The sequence below is a fragment of the Phascolarctos cinereus genome, unplaced genomic scaffold, assembly GCF_003287225.1.
Source record: "Phascolarctos cinereus isolate Bilbo 61053 unplaced genomic scaffold, phaCin_HiC Scaffold_3;HRSCAF=262, whole genome shotgun sequence".
In the NCBI taxonomy this organism is placed as follows: domain Eukaryota; kingdom Metazoa; phylum Chordata; class Mammalia; order Diprotodontia; family Phascolarctidae; genus Phascolarctos; species Phascolarctos cinereus.
The window spans coordinates 170926346-170954241 of record NW_027555736.1 but is presented as its reverse complement, the minus strand read 5'-3'; the positions used below and the strand labels follow the sequence as shown (position 1 = coordinate 170954241).

General features: G+C 36.2%; 1 protein-coding gene across 1 annotated transcript in view; it reads left to right on the top strand.

Annotated features, from left to right (window-relative positions):
* Positions 1-27896, top strand: part of RNF212B (ring finger protein 212B) — a 71681-nt gene that overhangs the window by 16841 nt on the left and 26944 nt on the right. The window contains exons 3-4 of the mRNA XM_020983904.2: positions 9246-9298; positions 9838-9912. Of these exons, the coding sequence (XP_020839563.1) occupies positions 9246-9298; positions 9838-9912 (128 nt within the window). The remainder of the gene's footprint in view (positions 1-9245; positions 9299-9837; positions 9913-27896) is intronic.

Sequence of the window (27896 nt, the reverse complement as noted above, 5' to 3'; positions counted from 1 at the left end):
AGATGTTTCCAAATGATATTAGTTAAGTCAGAAATAAAGTTTATGACAGGAAAGCCTCATAATTGCAGTAGTGAATCCACTGCCAGCTATGGAATTGAATTTTTAAAAGGAGAAAGAATAGAAATTAATCCTTGAAGGAATAGCATTTGGACATTTTCAGTACCACACATTGCTTCCTAAACTTTATCTAACAAAAAGATAATTATTTTGTAGGACTGTCATCTAGGCTTCTACTTCTTTTCTCCAAATATAATTTCTTGTAGATCTGAAATACTGTTTTTGAATCTTTTGGAGGGTTCTGAACAGCCTTGCATCCATCCACACTCAATGTTACCTTTTACACTCTTGAATTAGATAGAGCATTATCATCTTTATCTTTGCTTCTGTTTTCCCTTTTCTTCTGAGGAATACATTTTAACCAATCTTCTTTTGTACTTTTTATGCCTTGTACAGGAACTTGCTCCTTCCTGGGAAAAGACTTAAAATCTGGATGTTCTTCACTGTTTCCATTCTTAAATAATTCTTCTGGACGTAACTTAAATTCCAGCATACCTGGTTCTTCAAATTTATTCTTCTCAAGTGAAAATGAATCTTGGTTGGATTCATTACCATCATCACCATGCTTAACTTGATTTGCAGAATGCCTGGGTGAACAGTCTAATTTTGTCAGACAAATACCTTCTTGTGCAGTGCATTTAAATGCAATTCTGTTCAAATACAGTTTGTTTTGTTCCTTTTGATCCTTTCCTTGGAGAGGAATTTGGTAATATTTGTTTACTTTTCTTTTTAAAATAACCACATTATCAAGCTGTTTTTCATTAACTTTTTCTTGCACATTCCTTGCAATGCCACCTATTTTGGACTCTTTTGAATGGTGGATCTTCCATCTGTGAGGGTGTCTCTCCATTTAGATTCCCTATGTGTTTCAGGGATCCCTGGAATAAAGTTTGGATGTCCCTATGTTGTTACAGGGACCTAGAGGAATTTTACAGCATCAAACTTGCTCTGTGGGAGTGGTGAAGTAGAGAGAAGGGGATCTTGGGCCTTGGAGAAAGAGGGAGAGAGGACTAGTGCCCCAGCTTCCTCAGTACCCAGAATGAGTTTTCAAGCACCAAGCTGAATGGATTGATTTCTCATCTGAGAGTGAGAGGGTGACTGACAGTTCACCCCAGGTCCTAAATCCCTTCAGGGAGAGCTGTCCATGTTGTGTGGGAAGCTCTGCAGGGACCTTGTTTTCTTTTAAAATGGAAAGCTTGAGGGCAACTAGGTGGCACAGTGAATTGAACTCTGGCCTTGGAGTTAGGAGGACCTGAGTTCAAATCCAGCCTCAGACACTTAACATTTACTAACTGTGACCCTGGGCAAGTCACTTAACCCCAATCACCTCACCAAAAAAGCAAAACCCAAAAACCCCAAAACTGAACAGCTTGATTTTTTCCCCCTTTTTCTTTATTTCAAGCAATGATAAGTCCTTTTTGAGTACTAAGCGGGTAGTAAAACTTGAAGAAATATATTATAATGAAACAACAAAGTTTAATTAGGTTAGGAAAGGCGTGGTAATATTAAGAAACATGAAGTAGCTGAGAACATAATACATGGTCATCTCTTTCACTTAACCTCAAAACTGTCTCCCCTACCCTTAGCCTGGAGTCTGATCTCCCCAATTCCTTGTTATGCCTCTGTACTTACCAAAGAGGAAGATTGCAAGTTATTTCATTAGAAACTTTTCTGTCTCCTAGTGCAGCCGTAGAGGGTATTAGCTCAGTTACTCACAGAAGTAGCTTAGGAAGCTGGCAGTCGCTTTTGGGATACAATGGTCTTCTCTGCATGCTTCACATGGTCTCAGAACTCTTGACCATTCTAGGCTCCAATACTAAATTCCTCCTGTTACACTAATTGTATTCATTTTTTGGAATGGGAATTCTGACTCAACCTGGTTGCTTCTCTGCCCTGTTGATTTGGGAAAGGCATTACTACTTGCACTACCCTCGCCCTGGGGTATGGATTGCAGCTTATGGGCATAGACTTGTAGTCATATTGGTGCCTGGGGTTCTTGCCTTTCACCAAGTATTCTGGGAAGAAAGGGCAAATGAAGACGCAATAGAAGTGTCTCACTAATGGCAGTTACTGGGAAAAAACCTTTAGAGAAACCAAGGGCATTATCTATTCAGAAGACAGCCCTGATGTATGATTTCTTGGAACTGCTTTAATGTACAGTTTCTCTTAATTTGTTTTAATTTTTTTTGTGGTTATTGATAACTTCTATTTGTTCTTTAGGAACTGCCTGTTTATGTCCTTTAATCATTTATATGTTAAAGAGTAGATCGGTAAAATTATATTTAATAGGCATAAATGAAAAGCCTATATGGGCTAAAAAATCAGCTATACAGGTATAGAATAGGGGTGAGAAAGCTGAATAACAGTTCATGTGAAAGAAAGGGTTTGGATGGACTTCAAGTTCAGTATGAATAAACAGTGTGACTTTTTAGCAAAAAAAAAAGCTAATGTGCTTTTAGGTTGGTTTAATAGAGGCATTATGTTGAAAGTAAGGGAGGTGGTAGTCCCATTGTGCTCTATCTTGCTTAGACCAAATTTTTACTATTGTGTTTATTTCTGGGCACCACATTTTTGGAGGAATGTTAAAAACTAGATCATATCTAGAAGAAGATAACCATGATGGGAGATAGCAGGTCATTATGCTGTATAAGGATCAATTGAAGGAATAGTTAACTTATATAAAAGACATCTTAGGAGGGGAAGGCATGTTAATATGATAATTGTCTTTAAGCATTTAAAGGGTTATCATTTGGGAAAGGGATTAAATTTCTTTTGCTTGTTCCAAAAAGTCAGAACTAGGAAAAATGTTTGATACTTGCAGAGAGACGCATTTTGGCTTTATATAAGGAAACATTCTTGACAAAACTTGTCCAAAAGTGGGATGGACTGCCTTTAAGGTGGTGAGTTTCCCATTACTAGAGGGATGATCATTTTTCAGGAACATAATGAAGGATGGAGGACTAGAGTAGGCAAGAGAAGATTTCTGTTCAACTATGTGTTGGATAAAATTACTTTTGAGGTCCTTTCCTACTTTGAGATTCTGTGAATACATTTATGAGGAAAGATTTTGGTGGAATAGGTATCATTAAGGTCCAGATAGTTTAATACATAGAACACATTACTGAATCCAAATCTGTCAGACAAAGAAAATCATCTTTTTTTTAATAAATTAATTTATTTTGATTTATCAACAACACTTCCATATGCTTTTCAGTTTAAAATTTTTCTCCCGCTCCCTCCCCACTACCCTCCCCAAGACAGAACGCAATCTGATCTAGGCTGTACATATACATTCCTATTAAACATATTTTCACATTAGTAATGTAAGTAAGAATTAGAGCCAATAGGAGGAACCACCAGAAAGAAGAAACAAAACAAAACAGAAGAAGAGAAAAGAGCAAATAGTATGCTTCGATCTGCATTCAAACTCCATAGTTCTTTCTTTGGATGTGGATAGCATTTTCTATCATGAGGCCTTTGGAGATGTCTTAGATCCTGGACAAGGAAAATCTTAAGGAACAGAAGTGAGTAAGGGAATTAGAGATGGAGAAGAAATATAATAGCGAGAAAGATGAAAGTCTAGGTTGGTTTGGTTGTTGTCCTTCATACTCAGAGGACCAAAATGACATCACTATGTGAGGGTCAATGTACTATGGGTCTGACTATGGCTAGTCAGACCAATAATGAGCTTGGAAAGCTCTACTACATAAACAGACTATATGAAATTTTGGAATACAGATGTCACTAAATTTGCACATCTCACATTTCTTTTGAGCCACAGCAATTCTGCTTTGCTCATAGAGCACAGCACTTTCTTTGATGTAGGCATGCCATGCTAGGCAGTCCTCTGCCAGTGTCTCCCATCGCTCACAGTCAATTCCAGAGTTCTTCAGAGAGACCTTGAAGTTGTCCTTGTATTGTGTCTTCTGACCTCCATGTGGGTTTTCCTTAAAATCATGTTTTAGGCAAATGTACGTTTGTCATTCAAACAATATGGCCAGCCCATCAGCGTTTCACTGTCTTCATTAGGGTTTAAATGCTTGGCAGTTCAGTTCTAGAAAGGACCTCAGTGTCTGGTACTTTATCTTGCCAGGTAATCTTCAGAATCTTTCTTAGACAATTCAAATGGAAGTGATTCAGTTTCCTCACATGGCACTAGTATACTGTCCAGGTTTCACTGGTATACAACAGTAAGGTCAGCACACTGGCTTTGTAGCATATCAGTTTGGTAGGCAGAGTAATACCTCTTCTTGCCTACACTTTCCTTCAGAACCTCCCAAACACTTAATTAGCTCTAGCAATGTGTGTGTCAGCCTCATCATCTGTGTGTATATCCATGGAAAATATACTGCCAAAGTAAGTGAACTTATCCACAGTATTCAAAATTTTTCCATTTGCTGTAACTGATGGTCCCATGTATGTATGGTACAGTGCTGGCTGGTGGAGCACCTGTGTTTTCTTTGTGTTAATTGTTATGCCAAAATTAGCACAAGTAGCAGAGAATTGATATGTACTCTGTTGCATCTCAGCCTCAGAGACAGTGTTGAGTGCAAATCGTCTGTGAACAAAAAGTCATGTACCAACTCTACCTCCACTTTAATCTTGGCTTGTAGCCTTTTCAAGTTAAATAATTTACCATTAGTGCAGTAGCCAATCTTGATGCTGTTTTTGTCCTTATTGAAGGCTCCAACAACATTGCTAAAAACATCATGCTAAAAAGCATGGGAGCAAACACACATTCCTGCCTCACTCTGTTTTTGACTGGGAAAGCATTGTCCATTATCCAGAACCCATGAAAGCATGCCATCATGAAACTGGTGTACAATATTGAAGAATTTCTCCAGGCAACCAAATTTTGCCATGATCTTCCACAAGCCCTTGTGACTAACAGTATGGGGACCTCAATAAACATCCCTAATTAGAAACATTGGGGTTAAATTTCCAAATTTAATAATAAACAATGAAATCTACCTTCTTATGAGGGACCCTTAGACTAGGTAAGAATTAATGAGTAGTTTTGTCCCTATTGTGATGATGTGCCAATGTAACAAAGCTTGTTTCAGTAGAGTAACAACAGCTCATTTTGAGGCTGTTTGTCCCCATGATGTTGTAGGATGTTTTCATTTGACATTACAGTGATCTTAGCCAATAATCAAATCATGAGGTGGCTGCTATTTTTAAAATTTTTATTTTACCAGATGTTTTTCTTGGGATTGGAGATTAGACATTTCTGTTTCTGTGTCTCAGACCGGGGTATAATTAGGAAAAGAGGATGAAAAGCTAGAGAGCAAGATTTGGTAATATTGACAAAACAGGAGGAACAAGTCTATAATAGTTGCAATAAGCCCTGAAGGGCAGGAAGGATGGATACTAACAATACAGAAGAAGCAAAAGTCAATTTTAGGTTAAGGCTAAGGACATCAGTACAGTTCTGTTAGATCTAGAACATTAAGCTTAAGTTTCAGTGTAGCCATGCTTTTCAATCTTTTTCATTTTGGCACACTCATAAATTTCTTAATTTACTTAAAAACACCTGGTCAAGGTTGGAAGTGCCCTGCACACATTGATGAAATTGACATGAGAGGAGAGTGAGATGTGTTTGTGTGGTTTGTGGTTGTGTGGTTTATCTTTTGTTTTCAAAGAGGACTGTGACATCAGGGAGATGATGACATGACTTGCAATTGACTTTGATTTGAGTGAGGAAGGGTGTGCAAAGTCACCAGCCTCACTTTTCTTCTCTAGAGCTGTCTAGGTCCAGTGGCCAGATATTAATCAAGACAAGTGGAGATAGCCGAGGATGCAGTGGGAGAGCTTGGCCCTTTTAAGCTAAGGTCTTTTCAGGTTCTTACTTTGAGTGAGGCAACACCTATTCAGTGAATGGGTATCTTTAAGAAGTGACTCAAGGTAATGAAAAGAAATGCAGGGAAAGGTGGCCTAGCCGTCTCAGATCTTACATTGTATTATAAAGCAGCAATCATCAAAACTACTCAGTACTGGCTAAGAAATGGAGTAGTGGATCAGTGGAATAGGTTAGGTATGCAAGACACAGTAGTCAATGACTATACTCATCTACTATTTGATAAACCCAAAGACCCCAATAACCCAAAGACTCCCATAGTGGAAACGAAAGACAGAGATGGTTAGGTACCATGAGGAAAATTAGGAATAGTATGACATCATGATTTAAGTTTCTTGGGATAGTGGTTCATTTCTGACTTTAGCACAGTGGGAACAAAATTAGTTATTTTAGAAAGAACGATATATCCCTTGCCATGCTTTCAAATGTCAAATAATATTCCTTCACCAATAATATGCCTTTTTTTGCCCTTTATAACTGTTATAACTTTATTTAACAACTTAGTAAAAGCAGAGATTTATAGTACTTAACATGGTATAAGGAGACCAAAATAAAGTTTTATAATACAAAGTGCCTAAAAAAAAAAAGCATTCAACTCAGGAATCAGTCACTTCAATAGGACTTCCAAACTTTTCCTAATCAAGCCTTAGAATGTAAAGACTAAGAGCAACATAAAAGACGTTTAAAAAAAATGAGAGTTCATTTTTGCCAGTTTTAACAATCAAGAAAAAGAAAGTCTGGCATCAGTTTATAGGGTGTCACTATTTGACAAAAACTGCTAGGAAAACTAGGAAAGAGTATGGCAGAAACTAGGTATGGTCCAAAATCTCATACCATATACCAAAATAAAGTCAAAATGGGTTCATGATTTAGACATAAAGGCTGATACTATAAGCAAACTGGGAGAACAAAAAATAGTTTACCTGTCAGATTTATGGAGAACAGAAGAATTTATGACCAAACAGGAGACAGAGAACATTATGAAATGCAAAATGGATAATTTTGATTACATTAAATTGAAAAGTTTTTGCACAAACAAAGCCAATATAACCAAGTTTAGGAGAGAAGCAGAAAACTGGGAAAGAATTTTTACAACCAGTGTCTCTGAGAAGAGCCACATTTCTAAAATATATAGAGAACTAAGTCAAATTTGTAAGAATACAAGTCATTCCCCAGTTGATAAATAGTCAAAGGATATGAACAGGCAGTTCTCAGATGAAGAAATTAAAGCCATCTATAATCATATGAAAAAAATGCTATAAATCACTATTGATTAGAGAAATGCAAATAAAAACAACTCCAGGATACTACATCACACCTATCAGATTGGCCAACACGACAAAACAGGTAAATGATAAATGTTGGAGAAGATGTGGAAAAATTGGAACACTAATGCATTATTGGTGAAATTGTGAAATGATCCAACCATTTTGGAGAGCAGTTTGGAACTATGCCCAAAGGTAAAAAAAATGTGCATACCCTTTGACCTAGCAATATAACTTCTAGGGCTGTATCCCAAAGAGATCATAAAAATGGGAAAAGGACCCACATGTACAAAAATATTTATAGCAGCTCTTTTTGTGGTGGCAAAGAATTGGAAATTGAAGGGATGCCCTTCGATTGGGGAATGGCTGAACAAGTTATGGTATATGAATGTGATGGAATATTATTGTGCTATAAGAAATGATGACCGGCACACTTCAGAAAAACCTGGAAAGACTTGTATGGACTGATGCTGAGTGAAATGAGCAGAACCAGAACATTGTACACAGTAACAGCCACATTGTGCAATGACTAACTTTGATAGACTTAGCCCTTCTCAGCAATGCGAGGATCTAAGACATCTCCAAAAGTCTCATGATGGAAAATGCTATCCACATCCCAAGAAAGAACTATGGAGTTTGAATGCAGATTGAAGCATACTATTGCTATTTTTTTTCTTCTGTTTTGTTTTGTTTTCTCTTTCTTGTGGTTCCTTCTGTTGGTTCTAATTCTTCCTTAGAACATGACTAGTGTGAAAATATGTTTAATAGGAACGTATATGTAAAGCCTATCTCAGATTGTGTGCTATCTTGGGCAGGGAGGGGAACAAAAATTAAAACTCAAAAAGCTTATGGAAGTGATTGTTAATCAAAATAAATTAATAAAAAATTAAAGAAGTGAGTCAAGGGATGGCCCCTTTAATTAAAAAAAAAATCAAACTGGGAGGGGAAGACCCTTAGGGTTGCCGGCCAAAAGGGAAACAGTTAACTGTTTACATTCACTCTGAGCCTGGAGGGACCAAAAAATAGCCATTAAGTGTTGCTTGGACAGGGACCTGTGGTTGTCCAATCCATGAGATCTCGAGTGAATTGAGTTTAAGGCTTGGTCTTTGAGAAAGAAACTAGGTAGCCTTTGGCATCAAAATTGATGAGAGAGTGGGATGTAAGCCTTTGAAAATAATCTTAATCTGTTAATAAAGAGAAGGAATAGAAAGAAAGTGTGTACTGAAAGTCCATCAACAGCCTATATAGGAATGGAGTGTTTGGGAAATTCTGACTAATCTTGGGCACATTGGTGGGGAAACTCTGATCTAAAAAATGACAATTGGCTCAAGGGCTCTTTTCTTTTTCTTTTTTATTAATTTATTTTGATTTATCAAAAATCACTTCCAAATGCTTTTGAGTTTAAAAATTTTCTCCCCCTTCCTCCCCACTACCCTGCCCTAGACGGCACACAATCTGATATAGGCTATACATATATATTCCTATTAAGAATTAGAACCAATAAGGGAAATGCCAGAAAGAGGAAACAAAACTCAACAGAAGAGGAAAAAAAATAGCAAATAGTATGCTTTGATATGCATTCAAATTCCATAGTTCTTTCTTTGGATGTGAATAGCATTTTCTATCACAAGGCCTTTGGAGATGTCTTAGATCCTTGTATTGCTGGGAAGGGTTAAGTTTATCAATATTAGTCATCGCACATCATGGTTGTTATTGTATACGGCGTTCTCTTGGTTCTGCTCACTTCACTCAGCATCAGACCATACAAGTCCTTCTGAGTTTTTCTGAAGTCAGCCTGTTCATCCTTTCTTATAGCACAATAGTATTCCATTACATTCATATACCACAACTTGTTCAGCCATTCCCCAATTGATAGGATTCCTCTCAATTTCCAGTTCTTTGAAGGGCTCTTTTCTTAATATTGAATGGCCTTTTCAGATTTAATAAGAAGCCAGTCTTCACCCTCTCCCCCTTCTTGCCTGCTCCTCAGCTGATATTCACGTGCTATTGGTGAACTTCTTGACCTTATGCTTGTACAAACCTTAACTCTCTATTTTTCCCCCTAGAAAAATGTGCTGTATGTGGAGCTGCCTGCAAGCATCTGGCTCTCTCTGATAATGTGAGTGTGTCCCCTGTCTCCCAAATCTTACCTTATGTTAGGCCTTTAGAAAAAGGAATGAAGCACTTGAAAGTAAAGTTCAGTAACCACAGTTAAGAAATGCATTTATTTGAGGCTTCCATAGTGGAAACAAAAGAAGAGATGGTTAGGTACCATGAGGAGAATTAGGAATAGTATGACATCATGATTTAAGTTTCTTGAGATAGTGGTTCCTTTCTGACTTTAGCATAGTGGGAACAATATTAGGTATTTTAGAAAGAATGATATATCCTTTGCCGTGTTTCCAAATATCAAATAACATTCCTTCAAGAATGTGTTGATTCTTTGAGGGAAAAACATGTTTTAGTGGAAAGAGTACTGGACTTGGAATCAGAAGACCCTGGTTTGTATCTTGGCTCTGATAGTTCCTAATTGTGTGATCTTTGGCAAATCTACTTACCTCTCTTGACCTCTATTTTCCTATTGGTAAAGTGAAATAGTTGGACTAATTTATCCCTTGCAGTCCTGATAGCGTGTGATTCCCTGTATTTCCTTTACAGCTAAAACCTCAGGAGAAGATGTTTTTTAAGAGCCCTGTGGAGACAGCTATGAAGTATTTTAGTCACATCTCTCAGGTACGAGAATTAAAGGGAAAAAAAAACCAAACCTGTTTGTCTAGACAGATTGCAACCATATTTTTCTCTTTGGTTTATGAAAGTTCCTTTGAACTGTAAGTCTATGCATGTAAGAGGGATGTTGTCTTCTGTTTGCTTTCTCTTCTCTGGAAATAAAAATCTTCCTAACCAGTTGACTCCTTTACTGCATTATCCTCCTGGGGACTGTGACTCTATTACAAATTCTCAAATTTTACTTTCCCAATTCTCAATGAATTCTTCTAAAGCAATGTTATATATAAAGGTGATTTATGGTCATTTCTTCAGTGAATAAGGACAAGTAAGAATATCCTTTAAGAACTGCTTTCATCAGTAGATCTGACCTTAGAAAGGGGTGGATTTGTAGATTTAAATGTCATTCTTCAGTATATAAAATGTAGAGTTGAATGTAGGAAGCAATTCCTTTGGTTCTATTCCCCCAGTAACTCTCCTTAATCTCACCCCCCCCACCCCAACACCCCCCCACACACAGACGCATGCACACACCCAGTGGTCAATCTGCATGATAGATTAGCTATATTCTAGAAGTTTTTTTACTTTCACGAAAACTTTACATATTAGCGTGCCCTTGAAGGTGGAGTACCAAGGTGACCCTTATTTTGAACTAGACTAGTGTAACAGAAAGTGGGATATTAATCTATGTATTCAATTTATGAACATCTCTCTCTCTCTCTCTCTCACACACACACACACACACACACACACACACACACACACACACACAGAGGCTCTCACAGTTCACAAATCATCATACCACTTTCCCTACCTTATGTTATCTCTGCACTTAGTTATTTGGCTCATCTCCAAGAACATTCAGGAAGAAAAAACATTGCCATAGAATTGTAACAAAATTTCAGTGATAGTAGTGGATCCTTTAGCCATTTTCTTGGTAACAAGACTTAGTTTGGTTTAGTGGTAGTAGTATTGGATTTGGAGTCAGGGAAAATGAGCTTAAACTACCTTGCTCTGCTACTTACTACCTGCATAATCTTGGTTAATTTTATTTCTCTAGAATTCATTTTACTTGTCTGTGAAAGGAGGTGGAATTAAGGTCCCTTCCAGTTTTAAAACCTATGATCTTTTAGAAGGGAAGATTGTAGTTTTTCCTATCCTTTTTTGGGAAGGCTGTTGGAAATTGTTCCAGACTGTCAGATTTCTAGCTTGTCCCATTTTCTTCTCCATTCTTTCCCCAGAAAGATAATTCCACAGCCTCATCATGGTGTGAATCTTAAAAATTAATTTTGCCATTTTTACTTTTTCCTTTATCTCTACTTGTTATTCTTGAGAGTTAGCTCTTTTCAGATACATGAAGATAATTTTTGTGTCTCAGTTTTTAGGCATCATTTGGCCCTGAGTGGTAGATTTAGTTCTTGTCTTTCACTTGAGTGAAAGGACTGGGGGAATGAGAAGCCAGTATCTCTCACTCCATCAGTCCTGAGCCTAGGGACAAAGTGAGAAGGGGGAAAAGCATTAGCTACATCTTGTTTTTAACCACACAAATAAGCAATCACATCTGAGAGGCTGTGTTAACATTATGGAGAGATAAAATCCAGTTGGGACTCAGCAAGAAATGTAAACAAGGTCAAATGAATAAAAGAGAGATCTTTGGTTAATAACCAAACCTAGTAGGACTAGTTAATGATCAGTAGAGAAAATATATGTAGTCTGAGTCCTAACCTACCTAATCATGAGACCAATCAATGATGGTTAAATAATCAAGATAAGAAGATAAATGAGTAAGGTTAGTTAATCATCAAGGGGCAATTTGGTGAAGTCAGCAAATTTTGATAATGTGCTTTCCTGATCTGTGAAGCTGAATTAGGAGACAAAAGGAGCTGTTTTAATCAATTCTGGCCCTAAAGTCAGAGGAATTGGGTTCAAATCCTACCTTGAAGTTACATGTATGACTTTGGGCAAATTTTCTTTCTCCTTGTGCATCAGTTTCCTTACTGTGATATGAAAGTGTGGGACTAATTTTATCTTTAAGGCCGACTTCTAGCTCTAAATCTATGCTTCTAAACTCATAGTTTTATTGTTTATAGTCTCAGATCCCCACAGAGATTTTGCTGTGCCTTGTGACCAGCAGCTGATCTCCTATATGAAATTCTTTACCTACTCTTTGTTGGTTTTTCAGAAAAGCTATGAGGTTGGAGACTAAGGAACTTCCTTTGAATCTCAGATGGGTTATCTACAACTAACCATCTCTCAAGTGAATATCTCTTATTAAAAGGGTAGACAGGTGATTGTTTACGAATGAACCTAGTTAAACTAGTTTCAGTGTAAAGCAGAAAACCTAAATAACTGAAATAAGCAAGTTTCTTGTATTTGTTTGTAGTTTTCTCAGTTGATTCCTACATAGGAGTCTCTTTGAAAGACATACCATGTTTCTTAGAAGAAAAAGAATTCTCAAGATTACTATTTCCTGAGAACTGACAACATTCCCTAGATTGTAACTTACTCAGTGACAAAAACTATATCTTTTACAAGCTACATAAAATGTGCCTAGTGCAGTGGTGTAAAACTCTAAATGTTAGGAAAGTAGAAAGTTCAGGTACCAAATATACCTATAACCATGAAAGAAACTCACTTAAAGTTTCTCCTGGAAGTTTGAAGATAAAAACAGTAATCTAAATACAGAGCCTCCTTCCATGGGACTGATCTAATCCAAGTCAATCACCTTTTTATGAACTCCTATGCCACCTATCTGAATCACTCATTTGGGCACTTAATTATGTGCTGCCTTGTAGTATTACTTCAATGTGTATATGCCTTATTTTTATTTAGAAAATGTTTTATTTATACTATTACTTCCCAATAACTCCTCCAATAAAAACAGCTAAGAAAAACAAATCACTGCCATCATATTTGACATGGTATGCAGTATTAGACACCTCCCTATGAGAGGAGGGAAGTGTTTAATCATCCATCCTTTGAAGCCAAGATTGGTCATTGAATTTACATTGAATTGTGAATTTAAGTGCTGTTTTCATATACATTATTGTAGCTGAGTATATTATTCTATTTTTGCCTTATTTTTCCAAGATGATCAAAAGCTTCTGGAGGGCTGTCAGACCTAGGTTTTTAAAAGACAATACTTTAAAAAAATTATTTTGTATAGCCCTCAGCATCTGGCCCAATGCCATATAGTTAGTAAATACCTGGTAAATATTTAGTAAATGTTGGATGAATAGTTAAATATTTAATGGTTTCCTTAGAATCTCCCAGGATTGGTGAGACTTCATGGAAAAGGAACATTTTTGTGACAGGCTAAAAGAAAGGAATTTGGATAGCAGTTGATAAAGCAGTTGACTTGCTAAATTAGGAAAATTCTAATATGATATCAGATTCAATACTTCTATTTGTAAGTATCAAAAAAGAAGACTGGTTTGTTTAGCTTCATTTGGTAGAGGTGAAGTGCTTCTGGTACTTTTTATTAAAATCTTTAGAGCCAAGATGAAAAAGGAACAAAAGTGGAGATTAACTGTGAACATGGCATAAAGAGATTCAAGTATTTTATTGGATTATAACCTAAACATATCACTATTTTAAAAAAATTAATAATATTCATATATTATATACATATGAATTACTATAATGTACAAAAATAAGAAACTACTACCTGTATATTTACCATGGATCAGATCCTCACTAGGACACTATTTTCTATTCAGTGTTCCATAGTTTAGGTAAGAGGTGGGAAACTTGGACCAAAGGCATGTAACTTTTGTTCTATGGTGGGACATTAACATAGGAAAAAGAGCCAATTTAGGGTCTCCTAAGTAAAAGTCACTTTTACTTATTTCATGAGAATTTTTTTTTAGAGAAAACATAAAACATACCATTCACTCATTTTTAAAATTGAGAACAGAACTGGAAATTTTTTATTTTATTGTTTAATAAAATAATATCAAACATTAATATGACTAATTAAACTTACTGTTTACATTTAAATTAATTTCAACACATAACATAAAAATTAGTCACTTTCTTTAAAGTTTTGTAGAACACAAAACTGTATTCAATAAATTAAAAATAATGATTTAAAATATGCTTTAGTTCTGCAATTTGGTCATTTAAGGGAGATAAAATAAATGAAAAGTAGTACTTGCACTGGAATATAAGAGATAAAGACATACAGGAGGTGAGATGTTCAGTTGTTTTTCAGTCTTGTCTGACTGTTTGTGACCCCATTTGGGGTTTTCTTGGCAGAGATACTAGAGTGGTTTGGCATTTCCTTCTCCAGCTCATTTTATAGATGAGGAAACTGAGGCAAACAGGGTTAAATGACTTGCCCAGGGTCTCAAAACTAGTAAGTGTCAAGAAGACTTATCTTCCTGAGTTGAAATCTGGCCTCAGACACCAGGCCTGTATCTACTGTTCCACCTAGCTGCCTCAAGGGGGGGAAATAGAAAAACACATGGGGTGTGTGTGTGTGTGTGTGTGTATCTATATCTATCTATCTATCTATCTATCTATCTATCTATCTATCTATCTATCTATCTATATCTCTGTCTCTGAAACACTGACATCATATAGAGAGATACACAGAGATGACTAGAAAAGAGAAACATGCATATTTAAAAGGGATTCACACTGAACAAGTTGGCACAGAAACAAACACATAGTTGATCAGAGCTGATCAGAGGAAGGATGGGAAAGCATGGCAATTTTGAGCAGCAGTTAGGGTGATAATGCTATGACTGCATTGATAATTCTCCACTTTATGGGGTTCAGGGTAGATGCCTCTGAACATTTTCAAAGAGAAGTAAAAAACTGTAAACAGTGGCAAATCCATTTAATCCTTGAGGAGTTTTTCTTTAATGCAACAACAATATTATTTTTACTAGGACCCTACCAAAAAAGTATTTTTTTTAAAAGTGAGAGGGGCTCAGATGATATTAATTTTTTAAAAAATGTAACTTTCAGTCATTTGGAATGAGGAAGCTTAAAATTCTTATAGAAAAAAGCAAATAGATTTTGAAAGAGAGCTAGTAAATTCAACAGTACTTTAAGGTTCCAAAGTAAATTTCTAAAAGTCATTCCTTCACATGTTAAATTTTTAGAATTCCATGGGAACGGAAACTTGTTTCAAAAAAATTTGGACCAACATCTTACATCCTATACCAAGATAAAGTCAAAATGTGTACATGGTTTAGATACAAAGACTAATACTATAAGCAAACTAGGAGAGCAAGAAATAATTTACCTATCAGATCTATGGAGGAGGGAAGAATTTATGACCAAACAAGAGGTAGCAAAATGGATGACTTTGATTATGTTAAATTGAAAAGTTTTTGCACAAACAAAGCCAATGCAACCAAGATTAGAAGGGAAGCAGAAAGCTGGGAAACAATTTTTACAGCCAGTGTCTCTGATAAAGGCCTCATTCCTAACATATATAAAGAACTGAGTCAAATTTATAAGAACACAAGTCATTCCCCAATTGGTAAACGGTCAAAGGATAGGAATAGGCAGTTTTCAGAGGAAGAAATTAAAGCTATCTATAGTCGTATGGAAAAAATGCTGTAAATCACTATTGATAAGAGAAATGCAAATCAGAGCAACTCTGAGGTACCATATCACACCTATCAGATTGGCTAATATGAAAAAAAAAGGAAAATGATAAATGTTGGAGAAGATATGGAAAAATTGGAACACTAATACGTTATTGGTGGAATTGTGAAATGATCCAACTATTCTGGAGAGCAATTTGGAGCTATGCCCAAAGGGCTATAAAAATGTGTATACCCTTTGACCCCAGAAATAGCACTTCTAGGTCTATATCCCGAAGAGATCATAAAAATGGGAAAAGACCCACATGTACAAAAATATTTATAGCAGCTCTTTTTGTGGTGGCAAAGAATTGGAAATTGAGGAGATGTCTATCAATTGGGGAATGGCTGAACAAATTGTGATATATGAATGTAATGGAATACTATTTTTATTTTATTTTATTTTTTAATATAAATTTATTTATTTTTAGTTTTCAACATTCACTTCCACAAGTTTTTAAGTTCCAAATTTTCACCCCATCTCCCCCCTTCCCCCATCCCAAGATGCCATGCATTCTGAATATCCCTTCCCCTAGTCTGTCCTCTCTTCTATCTCTCTCCCCTTCTCTTATCCCCTTCCCCTTCTATTTTCCTGTAGGGCAGGATAGACTTCTGTACCCCATTTCCTATATTTCTTATTTAAAAACTAACTCTATTTCCCTTAATCCTATCCTGCCCTCCTGTTTATTCTATTCTTTCTTTTGACCCTGTCCCTCCTCAGAAGTATTTACTTCTGATTACCCCCTTTCCCAGTCTGCCCTCCTCTCTATCATCCCCCTGTTCTCTTGTCCCCTTCTCCCCCTGTTTTCCTGTAGGGTAAGACAGATTTCCATACCCAATTGAATGTGTATGTTATTCCCTCCTTAAACCAAATCCTATGAGAATACGATTCACTCATTCCCTCTCACCTTCCCCCGTTTCCCTCTCCACTGTAAGAGACTTTTCTTTTGTTTTTTTTTTGTGAGATAACTTACCCCATTCTACCTCTCCCTTTCTTCTTCTCCGAGTATCATCCCTCTCATCCCTTAATTTTATTCTCCAGATATGACCCCTTAATCTTCAACTCACCCTGTCCCTCTATCTATCTATCTATATCTATCTATCTATCTATACATATATATAATTTTTTTCCTCCAACTACCCTAATACTGACAAAGGTCTCATGAGTTATAAATATCATCTTTCCATGCAGGAATGTAAACAGTTCAATCTTAATAAGTCTCTTATGATTTCTCTTTCCTGTTTACCTCTTCATGTTCCACTTGAGTCCTGTATTTGAAAGTCAAATTTTCTATTCAGCTCTGGTCTTTTCATCAGAATGCTTGAAAGTCCTCTATTTCACTGAATGACCATTTTTTCCCCTGAAGGATTATACTCAGTTTTGCTGGGTAGGTGATTCTTGGTTGTAATCCTATCTCCTTTGCCCTCCAGAATATTATATTCCATGCCCTGTGGTCCTTTAATGTAGAAGCTGCTAAATCTTGTGTTATCCTGATTGTGTTTCCACAGTACTTGAATTGTTTCCTTCTGGCAGCTTGTAATATTTTCTCCTTGACCTGGGAACTCTGGAATTTGGCTATAATATTCCTAGGAGTTTTCCTTTGGGTATCTCTTCCAGGAGGAGATCTGTGGATTCTTTCAATTTCTATTTTGCCCTCTGGTTCTAATATATCAGGGCAGTTTTCCTTGATAATTTCTTGAAAGATGATGTCTAGGCTCTTTTTTTGATCATGGCTTTCAGATAGTCCAATAATTTTTAAATTCTCTCTCCTGGATCTATTTTCCAGGTCAGTTGTTTTTCCAATGAGATATTTCACATTGTTTTCTAATTTTTCATTCTTTTGGATTTGTTACATGTCTTGATTTCTCATAAAGTCACTATCTTCCAATTGCTCTATTCTAATTTTTAAGGAAGTATTTTCTTCAGTAATCTTTTGGACTTCCTTTTCCATTTGGCCTTTTCTTTTTAGGGCATTTTCTCCTCATTGGCTTTTTGGACCTCTTTTGCCATTTGGGTTAGGCTATTTTTTAAGGTGTTATTTTCTTCAGTATTTTTGGGTCTCCTTTAGCAAGTTGACTTTTTTTCATGATTTTCTTGCATCACTCTCAGTTTTTCCTCTACTTCCCTTACTTGCTTCTCAAAATCCCTTTTGAGCTCTTCCAAGGCCTGGGACTGATTCATATTTTTCTTGGAGGCTTTGGATGTAGGAGCTTTGACTTTGTTGTCTTCTTCTGGTTGTATATTTTGATCTTCTTTTTCACCAAAGTAAGATAATATAGTCTGACTCTTTTTGCGCTGCTTGCTCATGATCCTGGCCAATTACTTGAGTTTTAAACTCTTTGTTAAGGTACGAATCTGCTTCCAATGTGGAGAATGTACTGTCCCAAGCTTCGGGGGTTTGTACAGCTGTTTTCAGAGATACTTGTAGGGACCTGTAAATTTTCAGTTCTTCCAAGGTGGTATGATAAGGGGCGAGGTGTTTACTCCTTTCCTGGCCTGCGACTACAAGTACTGCTTTCTGTCCTATAACTGTGAGGAGGGGTTTCTCTCCACAGCCACTACAAGCTCCACAAAGCCAGTGCTTCTGCTCACCCCAGCACTGCCGCCCGGAACTGTGGCCCAGATCCAAACACAGGCAAAGCAAGAGATTCCTGCCTCAGCACTGGCAAAGAGATCCCTGCAATCCCTCTCTGATCAGCCACTGGATTCCCCCTCAGTCTATGGGCCGGAAGCTCGGGAAGCAGCTGCCCCCCCACAGGGCCACGCTCTTGGGGAGTAGAGCTGAAACCCTGCCTTCCTTTCTCAACAGACAGAAACAGACTTTTCCCACTGACCTTCTAAGTTGTCTTTGGCATTGGTGGGTTGAGGAGTCTGGAAACCTCCACAGGTGCCCGAGATTCAGTCCTCTGAGGCCTGCTCCAGGTTCGCTGCGGCCTGCACGCCCACCTGTGCTGCGCTTCCAGCCTGGCGCCATACACCTTTCTGATCAGTCATCCAGGTTGTCTTGGGCTGGAAATTTGTTTCACTCTGTCTTTTTGTGGGTTCTGCTGCTTCAGAATTTGTTTAGAGCCATTTTTTATGAGTATTTGGAGGGGCTTGGGAGAGATCTCAAGCAAGTCACTGCTTTCACTCTGCCACCTTGGCTCCGCCCTGTAATGGAATACTATTGTGCTATAAGAAATGATGAGCAAATAGACTTCAGAAAAACCTGGAAAGACTTATACAAACCGATGCTGAGTGAAATGAGCAGAACCAGGATAACATTATACACAGAAACAGCCACATTGTGCGATAACTGACTTTGATAGACTGAGCTCTTCTCAGCAATGCAAGGATCTAAAACAACTCCAAAAGACTCATGATGGAAAATGCTATCCATATCCCAAGAAAGAACTATGGAGTCTGGGGGCAGCTAGGTGGCGCAGTGGATAGAGCACCGGCCCTGAAGTCAGGCAGACCTGAGTTCAAATCCAGCCTAAGACCAAACACTTGACAGTTACTAGCTGTATGACCCTGGGCAAGTCACTTAACCCCAAATGCTTAAAAAGGAAAAAAACAAAACAAAACTATGGAGTCTGAATGCAGATCAAAGCATACTATTTGCTCTCTTTTTTTGTTGTTTTGTTTTGTTTCTTCTTTCTCATGGTTCCTAATTCTTCTTTACATGACTAATGTGAAAATAAAAAAAAAGTTAAGGCCTTAAATAAAGGCATAAAAAAATTTGAAGTTTGAAGATAAAAACAGGAAAACTTTCTCATTTCATTTAAATTTTTTTGTGTTCAGTTCCTAATACTCTCCAACCTCTCCCCCATCCATTGAGAAGGCAAGAAATACAATACCCATTATACATGTGAAATCATGCAAAACATAGTTCCACATTAGCCATGTTGTGGGGAAAAAAGAAAGCAAATAAGAAAAATGAAGTGAAAGAAAGTATGTTTCAATTTGCAGTTAGAATTCATCAGTTCCTGTCTGGAGCATTTTTCATTATGAATCCTCTGGAATTGTTGTTGATCATTGTACTAATCAGAGTAGCTAAGTCTTTTACACTTGATTGTTATTATATATTGCTTTTACTATGTACAGTTTTCTCTTGGTTGTGTTCATTTCACTTTATATTAGCTCGTATGAGTCTTTCCAGGTTTTTCTGAAACCATCTCCTTCATCATTTCTTACAGCAGTATAGTATTTCCATTATAATCATAAACCATAACTTCTTCAGTCATTACCAAATTGATAGACATCCCCTTGATTTCTAACTCTTTGCCACCACAAAGAGAGCTGCTATAGATATTTTTGTACACCTGAGTCCTTTTACTTTTTTTTTTAATCTCTTTGGGGTAATGCTACTAATAATAATTGTTAACATTTTTATAGAGCTTACTATGTGCCAGTCACTGTGCTAAGCACTTTATGAATATTATCTCATTTGATCTTGAAAACAACCCTGGTAGGTAGGTGCTATTACTGTCTCCATTTTATAGATGAAGAAACTGAAGTTCACACAGCTAGTAAATGTCTGAGGCTAAATTTGAACTTAGGTCTTGACTCCAGGCCTGGTATTCTTTCTCCTGTGCTGGCCAGCTGAAATATTGCTAGGTCAAAGGGTACGCACAGTTTTATTCTCCAGAATGATTGGACCATTTCATAGCTCTACTAACAATTCATTAGTGTACCTATTTTTCCACATCTCCTCCAGCATTTGTCATTTCCCTTTTCTGTAATGTTCACCAATCTGGTGAATATGAAGTAGTATCTCAGAGTTGTTTTGCTTTGCATTTCTCTACTGGTAATTTATAGCTTTTTTTACATAACTATTGATAGCTTTGATTTCTTTTTTTCTGAAAACTATCTGTTCATATTCTTTGACTGTTTATCAGTTGAGAAACCAAACAAAATCTTAACACACTATCCAAGAGTATGGGAAGGAGCAGAGCTTGGCCCTAGCAAAAAACTCAAATTAGCAACTGAGGTTGGAAATATAAGAAAAAGAAAAAAGAGGTAGCCCCAGAAAAAGAGTAAACTCCACAATAGCTATAAACAGAAACTCCAGGGGGAAAAATGGCTTGGCCAAAAGGTCTACCAGACAACCTTGAAGAAATGAAGAGGAGATACAAAATGTAATTATAAGTGAAATAAGAGGACTGTGGGAAAAAAGTTGGAAAGAGAATAAATAGCTTAGAACAGAAGGTAGAAAATTATACCGAAGAATGAACTCCCTGAAAATTAAAATAGATCGAACAGAATTCAGTGACTCCATGAGACAACAAAAACTCTTAGGAAAAAATTTAAAAGTTTGAAAAAATAAAATAAAATGTAAGGTAGCTTCCATTAAAAAAAAAAGCAAATGACTTGGAAAATAGGTCAAGGATAGATAATTTAAGAATTATCAGACCCCTTGAAAACCATAACAACAACAAAATTCTGGATGCCATATTTTTTTAAAATAAATTTTATTAATTTATTTTGATTTATCAGCAATCACTTCCATATGCTTTTGAGTTGAAAATTTTTCTCCCCCTTCCTCCCCCCTACCCTCCCCAAGACGGCACACAATCTGATATAGGCTTTACATTTACATACCCATTAAACATATTTTCACATTAGTGAAGTTGTAAGTAAAAATTAAAACCAATAGGAGGAACCATCAGAAAGATGAAACAAAGCTCAACAGAAGGTAAAAATAAGTGATAGGGATTCGACTTCCAAAGTTCTTTCTTTGGATGGACAGCATCCTCTGGAGATGTCTTAGATCCTCGTAATGCTGATAAGGGTTCAGTTTAACAATATTAGTCATCGCATAACGTGGCTGTTATTGTGTACAAAGTCCTCTTGGTTCTGCTCACTTCACTCAGCATCAGACCATATAAGTCTTTCCAGGTTTTTCTGAAGTCAGCCTGTTGATCATTTCTTATAGCACAATAGTATTCCATTATACTCATATACCACAACTTGCTTCCTCAATTGATGGGCGTCCTCTCAATTTCCAATTCTTTGCCACCACAAAAAGAGCTGCTATGAATATTTTTGTACATGTGGGTCCTTTTCCCATTTGTTTGATCTCATTGGGATATAGCCCTAGAAGTGCTATTGCTGGATCAAAGGGTATGCACATTTTTGTAGCCCTTTGAGTATAGTTCCAAATTGTTCTCCAAAATGGTTGGATCATTTCACAACTCCACCAACGATGCATTAGTGTTCCAATTTTCCCACATCTTCTCCAACATTTATCATTTTCCTGTTTTGTCATGTTGGCCAATCTGATGGGTGTGATGTGGTGCCTCAGAGTTGTTTTGATTTGCATTTGTCTAATCAACAATGATTTAGAGCATTTTTTCATATGACTATAGATGGCTTTAATTTCTTCATCTGAGAACTATCTGTTCATATCCTTTGGCCATTTATCAATTGGGGAGTGGCTTGTATTCTTATAAATTTGTCTTAATTCTCTATATATTTTATTTTATTTTTTTAAGGCAATTGGGGTTAAGTGACTTGCCCAGGGTCACACAGCTAGTAAGTGTCAAGTGTTCGCTCTGAGGCCGGATTTGAACTCAGGTACTCCTGACTTCAGGGCCGGTGCTCTATCTACTGCACCACCTAGCTGCCCCATTCTCTATGTATTTTAGAAATGAGGCCTTTATCCTAGAGACTGGTTGTAAAAATTCTTTCCCAATTTTCTACCTTCCTTCTAATCTTAGTTGCATTGGCTTTGTTTGTGCAAAAACTTTTCAATTTAGTGTAATCAAAATTATCCATTTTGCTTTTCATAATGTTCTCTATCTCCTGTTTGGTCATGAATTCTTTTGTTAAACTATTCCTTGTTCTCCCAGTTTACTTATGGTATCAGCCTTTATATCTAAGTCATGAACCCATTTTGACTTTATTTTGGTATATGATGTGAGATTTTGGTCTATCTGGTTTTTGCCATACTCTTTTCCAGTTTTCCTAAAAGCTGGGGTCTTTGGGTTTATCAAATAGTAGATCACTATAGTCATTGACTACTGTGTCTTGCATACCTAACCTATTTCACTGATCCACCACTCTATGTCTTAGCCAGCTTCTGGGATAAGAACCCACTCTTTGAAAAAAACTGCTGGGAAAACTGGAAAAGAGTATGGCAGAAACTAGGCATAGATCCAAATCTCACACCATATACCAAAATAAAGTCAAAATGGATGCCACATTTTAAGAAATAAATGAAAACTACCCACACTGGAACCAGTAGACAAAGTGACTATAGAAAGAATTCTTGGTCACCTTTTGAAAGGACACTCAAAATGTATTTTTTTTTAAGGACACCCAAAATGAAAACTCCTAGCAATATTATAGCCAGTATTCAGAACTCCCAGGTCAAGAACAACATACTTCAAGTAGCCAGAAAGAAAAAAAATTTAAGGATTATAAGGATCACAAAAGATTTTAGAAGCCACTACTATAAAGGAGCTTGGAATATGATATATCAGAAGGCAAAAGATCTAGGCTTATGACCAAGAATAACCTACCCAGAAAAACTGAGTATGTTCCCACAGAGGAAAAAAACAGACCTTCAATGAAAGGGATAACTTTGAAATATTCTTGGACCAGTGCTGAGTAGAAAATATGACATACAAACATAGGACTCAAGAGAGGCATAAAAAGATAAATGTGAAGGAGAAATCATAAAGGATTAAACAAAAACTATTTACATTCTTATATGGTGAGATAATAAATATAACCCCTTAGAAGTTTATCATCACCAAGGGTCTCAGAAAGATTCTAATTAGAGGACTTGGGTATGATTCTGTTATGATTGGATGATCTCAGAAGAAGAATGCAATGGTGGGGAAGAGGAATGTAATGGGAGAGTGGAGAATGGAGAGAGAGGAATAATGAGTAAATTATCTCAAGGAGGAGTGAAGGGAGGGAGGGAGGAGTAGAGTTGGCAACACTTGCATTTTACTTTCATCTGAACTAGTTAAGGGAGGGAAGCATACTCACAGTTGGGTAAAAAAAAAATACATCTTACCCAATAGGAAATCAAAAGGAAAAAGAGTTAAGGGTAAGAAGGGGTGAGGAGGAAAAAGAGGAAGCTTAGATTTGAGGAGGCAGTAGTCAGAAGCAAAATAGACTTAAAGAGGAGGCAGGGGGAAAGAGAAGAAAAATATAAGAGAATAGGACAGAGGAAAATACACATTGGCAATCATAACTATGAATGTGAATGGGATGAACTTACCCATAAAAGGGAAGAGGACAGTAGAATGGATTAGAAACCAGATTCTGATGATATGCTTACAAGAAACAGACTTGAAACAGACACATAGAATGAAAATAAAGGGCTGGAGCTTCAGCTGAAGTAAAAAAAAAAGGCAGGGGGTAACAATTATGATCTCAGAAAAAGCAAAAATAGACCTAATTAAAAGTGATGGAGAAACTACATCTTGCTAAGAGAGTCCATAGACAATGAATTAATATCAATACTAAATACATATGCACCAAATGGCATAACATCTAAATTCTTAAAGGAAAATTTAAATGAGTTATAAGAAGAAATATACAATAAAACTAATAGTGGGAGACCTCAATTTATCTCTTTCAGACCTAGGTAAACCTAATCACACAATAAAGAAGACAGAAATTAAAGAGATAAACAGAATTGTAGAAAAGTTAGCTATGATAGACCTCTAAAGAATATTGAAAAAAGGAGTATATCTATTTCTCACTTGTGTATGGCACTTTTACAAAAATTGACCATGTATTAGGACATTAAAAACCTCACAATTGCAAAAAAATAGAAATATTAACTACATCTTTTTTGACCATAATGGAATAAAAGTTACATTCAGTAAAGGGCTTTTGAAGTAAATATTAAAAACTAATTGGAAACCAAAAAATTAATCATAAAGAATGGGTTAATCAAAGGACAAATCATAGAAACAATAATTTCATTAAAGATAATGACAGTAATGAGATAACATACCAACATTTGTTGGATTCAGCCAAAGAAGTACTTAAGGAACAATTTTTATCTCTAAACATTTACAACAAAAGAGAGGAAGAACAGGCCAACAAATTAGGTAAGCAACTAAAAAAGCTATAAAACTAATAAATTTAAAACTCCCAATTAAATGCCAAAATAGAAATCCTGAAAATCAAAGGAGAGATTAACCAAATCAAAAGTTAAAAAACAACAATATTGAATTAATAAATAAAACTAGGAGCTACTTTTTTTTTGAGGGGGACCCAGTTAAATAGATAAGCCATTAGCTAACTTGATTTAATAAAAAGAAAACCAACTTAATAGTATCAAAAATTAAAATGTGAATTCATAACCAATGAAGAAATTTTTAAAAAAATTACTAGGAGCTATTTCACCCAACTATATGCCAATAAAACTGACCATCCACGCTTATGAAAATATCAGAGTCCAAATAGCAAGATGTAAATAGGAATTATATGAATACAACCACAAAATACTCTCTAATGAAATAAAGATAGATGTAATAACTGGAGAAATATTAATTACATGATTGAGTTATATCAAAATAAAAAAGACACTGCTGTCTAAATTTATTTACTCAATTTCATACCAATCAAGCTACCAATGGGTTTCTTTATAGAACTAGAAAAAGCAATATCAAAATTCATCAGAAGGGGGAAAAAAAGTCAAGAATCTCTAGGGAAATAATGGGAAAAATAGAAGGGAAAGGGACCTAATAGTACCAAATCCTAAAATATACAACGAAGCAGATAACATCAGAACTATTCAGTACCAGTTAAAAAAACAAAAACTGTTAGTGGGATAAATTAAGAATACAAGATTTAGAAACAATTGATTATAGCATTGTGTTTGATAAACCCAAACACCACAACCTCTGGGTCAAGTACTGACTAGTTAACAAGTACTGCTGGGAAAATTGGAAAATACTCTGGCAGAAATTACATTTAGAGCAACATCTCATACTATAGACCACAATAAGCTTCAAAAACATATGTGACCTAGATATAAAAAGTCACATCATAAACAAATTGGAGGAACACTGAAGCAAATACTTTCTACAGTTATTGATAGAAGAGTTCTCGACAAAACAAGGGATAGATGGAATTATAAAAGATAAAATGTACAATTTTGATTTTATTAAAATTTAAAAGGTTCTGCCCAAACAAAATCAATTAAAAGATAAGCAGTTAACTGGGGTGGGGAGGAGAGGGAAGAAGAGGGGGAAATTTTGCTTTAAAATTTTCTGAGAAAAATGTGATATCTAAGATTTGTAAAGAATTGACACAAATATATAAAAATAAGAACCATTTCCTAATATACAAATGGTTAAACATTATGTAAATACAGGTCTCAAAAGAAGAAAAGCAAACTATCAACAACAGAAGGAAAAGTGCTCCAAGTTACTAGTAGTAAGATAAAAGCAAATTAAAACTACTCTGAGGTTTTACCTCACACCCATTAGAGTAGTAAAAATGACAGCTGTTGGAGGGGTTATCAAAAGATAGGCACACTAATATATTGTTGGTAGAGATGTGAATTGGTCCAGCCATTCTGGGAAGCAATTTGGAACTATGTCCCAAGATTCACTAAACTGCCCACCCTTTGACCCAGTGATGCAACTACTTGGAATATAGCACAAAGAGATAAAAGAAAGAGAAAAAGAACTCATATATGCAAAAACATTCATAGCAGCCCTTTTTTGTTGTAGGAACAAACTGAAAACAAAGTGGGTGCTTATTAATTGGGGAGTAGCTGAACAAATTATATATGTTAAGGAGGTTAGCAGAACCAGGAGAACTACTTTACAATGATTGCAACTTTATAAGAAAAACACTGTTAAAAGACTCAAGATATCTGATCAATGCAGTGACCAACCATTACTCCAAAGGACCAAACATGCTTGATGAAGCATGCTTCCAACCAGTTTGCAGAGAGGGGTGATGGACTCTGGATACAGCTTGAGGCATATATATTTTTGGATATGGCCGTGGTGGAAATCTTTTTTACATATGTATATTTGCATATTTGTTATAAGGGTTTTGTTTTTCTTTTTCAATGGGAGTGGGTATAGAGATATGAGAAGGAAAGAGGGTGATCATTACTAATTGAAAAAAAAGTAATTTAAAAAAGAAATACTTAAAGTGCTTTATATATATTGTGGACTACACAATCCTAAGTCTACCTTTTAAATGCTTTGTCAAAATATGAACATACCATTCAGGCAGTATCTTTCCTGACTTTGTGTCCCAGGTCTTCCCCATTTTTTGGCTAATAAATCAGGTACACTTCTTTATAAACGCTTTTTAAAAATGGCACATCTTATCTTCAGGGAGTTTACATTCTAGTGGAGAGATGACATGTACACATCTAAGTATAATGTAAGTTGGAATAATTGTGGCTGTAGATCTACAAAGTACTCTAGGAAAAGTTTGAGGCTGGAAAGAACACTGCTAATAAGGGAGATGGGGGAAGGTTACAGGGAAGAATTGGTGACTAAACTGAGCCTTGGGAAAAGATATAAATTCTTTCTAGAAGGCAGAGATGAAGAGAGAATTGATTCCAGGAATGGGGAACAGCCTGAGTGAATGTGCAAAGCATGAGATATCAAATTTGAGAACAACTAGTATTATAGTTTCACTAGAACATAGAGTATATGAAGGGCATGATATAAAATAATGGTGAAAAGGTAATTTGGAAACAGATTGTATAGGACCTTAAATGTTAGGCTAGGAATTTGCATTTTATCCTAGAGTCCAGTAGGGAACCACTGAAGGGTTTTGAATGGGGAAGTGACATGGTTAGACCTGTGCCATAGGAAATTTATATTGGTAGCTTTCTAGAGAATAGATGAGAAAGGAGAGAAGCTGGAGGCAGGGAAAACAGTTAAGAGGATATTCCAGTACTCTTGGTTAGAGCCGGTGAAGGCCTTAACAAGAAGTAAGACAGCTTGAACAGAGAGAAAGGGATAAATAGAGATGTGGAAAAGGTGAAAGTTTTAAAAGTCAATTTGGTACAGTGGAAATAATGCTGGATTTTGAATCAAAGCTAGTATTTATATATCTGTTATGGCCTAGTGAAATATAGCTGTTATGACCTACTGTTATACCTCATATTTATATACATTATGAATAGGTCGTAGCCCTATGGAGCCTAGCCTTTATGGAATGTATTGCAGCAGTTAGTTTCATCGGTTCTAGAACATTCTCAGTGTGATTTGGGCAAGTCATTTAACTTCTCTGAGCCTCAAGTTTTCTCATCCATGAAGTGAAATGTTGTACTGTGGGATCTCTGTGGTCCTTTGCAGCTCTAAATCTATAATCCTATATGGCAGAGTGGGCAGAATTTGACAGCTAATTGGATATGAAGGATTAAAGAGAAAGAAGAATCAAAGATTATTACACAGTTTTGAACT